Here is a 7,702-nt window from a genome sequence, read left to right as displayed (position 1 = left end):
TCCACCACACCGTTCGCAACAAAAACTCTCCGTCTCCTTCCCTCCAGCCGCCACCACACACACCAGGGCTAGATGCAAGATAAGCGGGAGCGCTCTTTGCACAACAAAAGGCAACTCGAGCTGGAAAGGTTTGGGGGCGAGGGGGTGGGAAGGAAGGGAGAAAAAAAAAATCCCCTTTTTCTTGGGGTGAGCTGGGGGGGGAAGGGGAAATGCTGCATGCTTCTCCTTGCTCCTTCTCCCCCCATCCCCCCCCCCCCCCCACCCTTCTTTTATTTTTCTTTATTTCTTTCTTTCTCTCTCTTTCTCCCATTACTCCCGGCGGGTTTTGTTCCCTCCCAGGGATGGCAGAAAACCCAGGGAGATTTCTTCCTGCCAACAATCCCCGGCTCCCCCTTCCCTTGGCAAAAAATCCCCCCCCAACAACAACAACAACACCACCACCAAGGAAAAATAAGACCCCTAAACCCCAACTTTACGCTGCGATTTCTCTCCCCCCACACGGCTGCACGGACATTTCCAGCCAGGTTCGCACATGGAGCACCCCTGAGCGAAATGCTGCCTCTTTCTAGGCACCCGGCCGGGGAGCTCTGCCCTGGCCAAGTTTTCCTAAAACCCGGGGGGGCGGGTTGGGGGCTCAGTCCCTCGCCCCCCCTTCTCCCCTTGTCGCTTTCTCCCTCTTTCCCCGCGACTTCTTGGGGCTTTTTTCTCTCTGAATTGCCCGGCGCTGCGTTGGGGTAGGGGTTGCACGCTTATGAGGGTACGCCCCCCCGCCTCCCGAAATGGGGTACGGGGAGAGGAGGGGTCCTTCTCCCACGCCGAGATGCTCCGGGAGTGGGGTGTGGGGAAAGGGGATCACGGGAGAAGGGGGACTCCGACTCGCCCCTGGGGGCCAGCGGAGGACGGGGCGGGATCCCCGCGGCTCTCTTGTCGCTGAGATACCCGTGGGCCGGCGCGGAGTTCCGCACGTGTAGAACGGGAGCGGCGGCTGGGACGGGCCCGGGGAGGAGGTGGTGGTGGTGGTGGTGGGGGACTCCCTCAGGCGAGAGCCGCCCCGGGGATGGGTGAGGGTGTGTGTGTGTGTGTGTGTGTGGTGGGGGTACGGGTGGGCAGGGGGATGTAGGGGGGAAAGGGAGGCCGGGCTGGGGGAGCGGGGAGCCAGGGGGATGCCGTGGCGGAGCCGGGGCGGCGGAGGCGGCGGGCGGGCCGCCTGCCCGTTTCGGTCGCTAGGAGGCACAGCGAGATCAAACAACCGGGCAGCCCCGCGAACTTGAACCTGGCCGGCTCCTCCGCTGCCTCCCGGCCGGCGGGAGGGGGAGGGCGACCAGCTCCCTCCCCTCCATCTCTCCCCCCCCTTCTTCTTCTTTGTTCTTAATTTTGCTCGGAGTTTGCTTGCTCCGGGAGGCAGCGGGTGATGCTTGCCTTCCCCCTCCCTGGGTTCTCCCCCGTAACGTGTTGGTGGTTCCCATTGTACCCCCAAGTTCCACAGCCCCCCCCCCCCCCCCCCCCCCCCCCCCCCCCTTCCTTGCACCGCACGATCCCAGGACATAAATTTGGGATTAAACAGCCTTTTCTCCGTCCTTCCCACGGCGCGGTGCGGGGAAATGCCCCGGCAGCGCGCGCTGCCGGGGCATTTCCACGCACCACGCCGTGGCATCCCCCCCTTCCCCCCCCCCGCCCCATCATCCCCGGTACCTCCTTTCTCCCGACACTCCAAAATCCATCCCGCTTTTGCTGGAGAGACGGTGCGGTTGTTTTGGTAACTGGGGAAGAAGGGGGGAGTAGGAGGGCGAAGGGGGGAAGCTGAAAAGACATGTTGGTGGAAGGGCAATTTGCATGAAAAATAGGGACGGATGATTAGGGACCCAGGCAGGGAATTTTGATTGCCCCAGAACTGAAAGATGCATCCTGCAAATCAGTGGAAAGACCAGGTGAATTGTATTTTGGCGTTTTCTTTGTAAACCCGATGTTTTATATTTTGTTTCAAAGTAGCAGTAGTAATAAAAACATATTTTTGCTGGCTCTGCCTCCGTCAGGAGCCAAATGTTTTGCAGTGAATGTGGTGCCAGCCGTATTTCATACATTAGTATATAATTCTTGTTAATTAGCAATAATTTACGTTAAGAGCATAGAAAATGTTGAGGTTACAGGTTTTATATCTGTACATTTGATCATCTTGTTATTTTCAAGAACTTTGCCTCCTATAAAATTAATTAGGTGAAATGTGGAGGTGTAATCAGCAACCTCTGAATTACCACTTCATTTCCTGGTTTTGACTGTAAATCAGCCCAGTCGGTACAGACTTCAGCGAAGTCTATTTTTGTTTAGCGCTACTTTTAACTGTCTGGTGTTGAAGCAGCGGGTTACCTCCCTGCTAAATAATACTGACAGCATCAGAAAGAAATCAGGCCGCGGGAAAAACATTATAATGAGTAATGATTATGCAGAGCTCCTTGCTAAGCCAGTTGTGAGAGGAAGACGGGTTATTTTGTGTCTTTTGCTGTGGAGAGTTGGTGAGCTAGAAGTTAGATTTGCAAAATACCTTTGTCTGCGGCGTGCAGTGAGCTACTGGTGGAATGAGTCCTGCAATAATTTACTCCCTTGGTCCCGAACGCAAGGAACGGCTGGGGAGAGAAGCGCCGTGGCCCAGTAATCCTGCAGAAACACCCTGCTCCTCTCCTGGCTTCCCGAGGAGTGTGAAATTCACGTTTTACATCTTGTCTTGTCGGTCTGTAAGTTTAGAAGAAAACCCCAGCGATTAAGACATTGTTTTTATTAATACGAATGTAACCTTCATATTCCTGTGGTTGACCTTACGTTAAATTAGAAGTAGTACTAGAGGCAAGAAATGATGGACTGGATCCCTGTGTCCTAGTTGGAGCTGAGGTACGGCGAGGTAGTGTGCTCTTTCAATATTATTTTACGCAGCACAACTGGGAGCTACTCCAGATCTTCCTCCTCAATATTCAGCCTAGGTAGGGTTGAAATAAATTTAACCTGAGTTTCACTGGATTTTTGCACTTTATCAAAATCAGTTCAATATTGTGCAGTCAAATTAAAATCTATTTTTTGATTCTCTGTGGCTTTAAGTTCATTAAATGTGAAATTGGCAGCCAGCTAAAGAAGGTCAGGATGATTAACTGTTTAGGAGTTGTATTCTTGTCTCACTTGCCTTACCTGGGAGTGTTTTGAGGTGGGTTGTATTTGTAGTACCCTCTCCTCCTGCTCGCGTGCGTGTTGTATTGCACAGAGAGAGGAATACTAACACGCTGCTGGTTTTTTTTTTTCCTCATGAAAGGCAATAGTGGTGGAGACAGCACACAGATTGCCAAGGTATTTCTCTGCAAACTTAGCAAAAAAAAAAAAAAACCCAACAGAAAAGAGAGCGGTGTCTGCCTTGTTAGAGCATCCACTGATGATTCTGTGAGCAGAAATAGCTTCATAATGAAGCTTTTTGGAGCTCATTCAGAAAATTGTCAACTTTGACAACATTAGGCAAGGTATTTTCAGTTTAAAGAAGGCAGTTCTTACTGTTGCGAGAAAATGTGGCAGTTGCTTTGCCGTGCTGATTTTTAGATGCTGAAGGCCACCAGTGCTAACACGTCAAGATAATTTAGGCATTCCTTTATTTCAGGATAAAAAAAAGGAAAAATGACTAATTGCCTTGTTTCCTTAAGTCCTAAAAAATATCCATCTAGATAATATCTCCAGGTGGACTCAGTTGTGAATTTGGTATTTATCTGAATCCTGAGGAGTAGCTGAAAAGTGAGAGGTGCCCCCCCCCCCCCCCCCCCCCCCCCCCCCCCCCCCCCCCCCGCCCCGCAGGCATTTCTGCTGCACTTGCTTTTTATAATTTCATTTTCTGCCATTTATTTATTTGTCTCATTCCCTCCCTCCCCCACAAATAACTTTCGAATTTTTAAATTGGAAGCCACAAATGGGCTGATAGGGATAGTAACACAAAGACATACGTATACATGTACATGTGTGTTATAAGGCTATATGTGCCCCGTGTGTTTATGCCTGGGTGTGTGCGGCCATGCAGTCTGGCTCTCTTTTACTTTTACACACGCACGTGCCACCTGCACGGCCTGGGTAGAGAATATGCAATATCTATATGTTGAAATACCTTTTGTCTGCGCCCGCACCCGCATAATTCAGGCTTCTGAATTTTAGAAAGTAGTCTTGCTGGTGGAAAATACACACTCCATGTGTGTGTGAGAGAGTGTATGCAGTGCTTTTAGCCCTGAATTCATATACGTAAATAATATGTCCAGCAATAAAACATTGTATTCATTTCTCTTCATAGTACGACAAGAGTTTTGCAGCGTATTCTTTCAGCCCATTTGTTTAATTTTAGCACAGAATCGTTCAATCAGGTCAGAAATTTGTCCTCATGTAGGAACACAGAGGCAGTTGCAGTGCTCGCTCTCAGAGTTCTGCATGCTACAGCTGCTTCTGCAAATTCTCTTCCCTGGAACTGATGAATTCATTTCCTTGCTGCCGTGCTAATAGCCGTGTTGCATGGGTTTAGTTGGGGGGGAGCAGGCAGACGTTGTGAGCAGGGTGTAATATTCATGAAGAGGGGTCTCGGTGCGTTCCTCCCCCTGCGCCCGGTGCCTTTCCCGAGAGCTCTAATGATTCTCCTTTTGTTTCTCAAACTGCAGCCGAACCTCTTGAAGCCATTCTCACTGATGACGAACCTGAACATGGCACATTGGGAGCTCCGGAAGGGGACCACGACCTCCTCACTTGTGGCCAGTGTCAGATGAACTTCCCGTTGGGGGACATTCTTATTTTTATTGAGCACAAACGGAAACAATGCAATGGCAGTCTCTGCTTAGAGAAGGCTGTGGATAAGCCACCTTCACCCTCACCAAGTGAGCTGAAAAAAGCATCCAATCCTGTGGAGGTTGGCATCCAGGTTACGCCAGAGGATGACGATTGTTTATCAACGTCATCTAGAGGAATTTGCCCTAAACAGGAACATATAGCAGGTAAATTAAAGCAAGAAGAACTGTTTGCGAGTTTATTTCCGTTTCAGTTGCAATGTAGCATGTTTGCAGTTGTAAACTGCCGTGTCTGTCTCTCTGTTTTGCTCGCCGTGACGGCCGACGTGTTAAATACCCTGCCTTCGGTTAGTGGGGAGCGCACGACCAGTATTTCCTAGTGCCTGCGCAGAGGCAGGATCAACAGGCACGTGCTGTGCCAGCCGGTATTTCTAACGGTATTGTTTGAGGCTGCTCTTGTGATTTGCCTGTATTGTAGTCACCGTCTCCCAGTGTCTCGCCTGCTGTAGCACTGCAGGAGGAGATTTCAGAGCCTGCCGCGGGATAAAGCGAGGAGCTTTGGAGTCTTTGGCAAAGTCAGAGGTGAAAGAGTTAACTGAGCATCAGCCAGCCTTGGTTCCATATTGGCTGTCAGCGTATGGACTGTAATTAAACACAGCCCCATGGCAAAGTGACACCACCGACCTTGACTTTAAGATGCCATTTTCGACTGGCCAGGCCAGAGTAGAGAGGGCAGTTGCTGAAGCGCACAGACATGCTTATTCGAAAAGTTTAAGGGCATGTTGGAAATTTCAAAAGGTTGGTTTGACAGGAAAGGCCGCTCTCTGCAGCCTGCCTCCTCAGCCAAATGATAAATGCTTCGCTGTGCTCTCTCTTGTCTCTGATGTGGTTTTGACAGATGTATCTTGATTTTGTTTGCGGTTTACACAACCACATGTCAGCCGTACAAATGTCCAAGGCAGAGTTCTGTTTTGTGCAACAAACAATATGAAATGTGATTTTTTTAGAAAAGGGTAAATAATTGCATTTCTTAGCATAATTTTTTTTTTTTTTTTTTTTTTAAATGGGAAAGCTATTCACCATGCAGATATTTTCACAAATGAGGTTAAAAAAATGGAGTGTACTATGTAGAAGAAAATCCCAGAGCCCTGGGAGCATAACAAGGCACACTCTGCTTTTAAAATCCTACTAGTAAACAAAAATACTACCCATTTGCAGCGAGCATTGCAAATCACTTCAGACTGCGCCAATACTACTGGTCGAAAAAGGCGAAGACCGTGGCATATCAATGCCAACAAATGCCTGAACCAGTTTCAAACCCCTCTTCCCAGCAATGTTTGGGCTGTGGCACTGCTAGTACCTCTCTTCGAGGAGCCCACAGGACCACTCAGGGTTGTCAGAGGTGCAGTACATCATCACATGATGTGCTGGAGCTTGTCTTGGGTTTGCTCTGGCCACAAAGTTAAACCATAATAGGGCACTAGGCGCTGGGAGGTTCAGCGCGATACTCCCACAGTCTCCCTGGCTTCCAAACTGGCTGGCAAATCACTCTGGAGAGTTGTAGTTTTGAAGGTTTTGTGGTGGCAGCAAATTCGTAGCAGCACGTGTGTGTCTATCTGTGGACATGTATATATGCCAAGGCATGTGTGTACACATGCATACGTCATGTGAATGAATATGTACTATTTTTGCAGAGTAATAGGTATTACTTTGAATATGTGTATGTATGTATTTTTATGAGAAAACAGAGGCTCAGCTACTGCTAAGCCACATTTTGAATGAGACTTAAAAACCCCAGTAATTCCGCATGTTTCATTTCCCAGCTGCGGATGTTAAAGGTGTTGTGTTTTTTTTTTTTTTTTCCCAGAGTGGTAGAGGGCAATGCCCATTTCCATGTGCTGCCTGCGATCTGACGGAAAACGAGCAGAAGCGTAGGGCATGATTAATGAAGCGGGAGCCTGGCGGAAGGGATTTGTAGTCTTCCGAGCTCTGGAGCCATACTAAATCACCAAATATGGAGGAGCGGCGGTATGATGTAACGCTGTATTTACGTACGGCGCCGCTCTGTTGAAAAGACAAAACACAGTATCTGTCAAGCAAGAATTAAACCCGCTTTCCTTGCCGTGGTCCTGTATAGGTCCCTTGGCCAGAGAGTTCTGCACGAGGGGAAACTCCTTAGCTGAGGGCTTTGCTCTGACACTCATTCAGTGCGGGAGACTCGGCGAGGCAAATCATGCTTTCGCGTGGTGCGGGTGATGCGAAGTGAGCAGGATTCATCCTTGCGTGATGTCACAGGGCCGTTAATTCAGCAAAGGCTGTGGTTTTAACTGACTTCAAATGGTTCCGTGAGCGGAGGGGATTGAGTAAGGAGAGGTGCACATTGGCAGGGGCCTGATCCTGCTCTCACTCACACGTAGCGATTGCCTTTGCTCTGCAGGTGGGCCTGGTTGGGAACGGGCTTGGTGCTGTGTGGGAGGGTGCATGGTGCAAGCCACGAGTGCACTTGTGAGTAGAGGTTGAACTGCAGTTATCCAGGTATCTCCAGCCCTGAGTTTTCTGCATGGTGGTGCCCAGCCATGCCCATGGATGGGAGGTCCAAGACTGCAAGTCTTCTGCTGCACCTCCCCAGCTGGGATGGAGCTGAGGGGCGCTGGGGTCCCCTGGTTGTTCCCAGTAGTGGGAAGTGCAGCCAGGCTGTGGGAGGGGGCATGGAGCACCAGGACTTATGGGGTCTTGCACTGTTCCTCCCCTTGCTGTTTTTTTCTTCCCTTTCACTTTGATGAGTTTAGCTCCCTTGTCTCACCAAGAAGTGCGGCAATAGCAGGAGTCACCCGTTGCTTGTAGTCAGGAGTTTGTGGGCTCTGACGGTAAAATTCCCAGTGAGGGTCTTGGAGTGAGCTGTGGAGTTGAGGTTT

The 7,702-nt window shown here is 49.8% G+C and overlaps 1 protein-coding gene across 3 annotated transcripts in view; it reads left to right on the top strand.

Moving 5' to 3' along the window:
* BCL11A (BCL11 transcription factor A) overlaps nt 1-7,702 on the top strand; it is a 72,662-nt gene that overhangs the window by 462 nt on the left and 64,498 nt on the right. The window contains exons 1-2 of one of the 3 annotated variants that reach the window (XM_086460801.1): nt 13-128; nt 4,665-4,994. In XM_086460801.1, the coding sequence (XP_086316927.1) occupies nt 4,766-4,994 (229 nt within the window). In that variant the 5' untranslated portion in view covers nt 13-128; nt 4,665-4,765. Of the gene's footprint in view, nt 1-12; nt 129-4,664; nt 4,995-7,702 lie in introns of those variants that run through there. The other 2 variants (XM_086460799.1, XM_086460800.1) reach the window with 2 other exon arrangements.

This window comes from Leptosomus discolor, chromosome 2 (assembly GCF_034619465.1).
Source record: "Leptosomus discolor isolate bLepDis1 chromosome 2, bLepDis1.hap2, whole genome shotgun sequence".
Classification (NCBI taxonomy): domain Eukaryota; kingdom Metazoa; phylum Chordata; class Aves; order Leptosomiformes; family Leptosomidae; genus Leptosomus; species Leptosomus discolor.
Note: the sequence above shows the minus strand (reverse complement) of the source record. Positions and strands in the feature narration are given on the sequence as shown.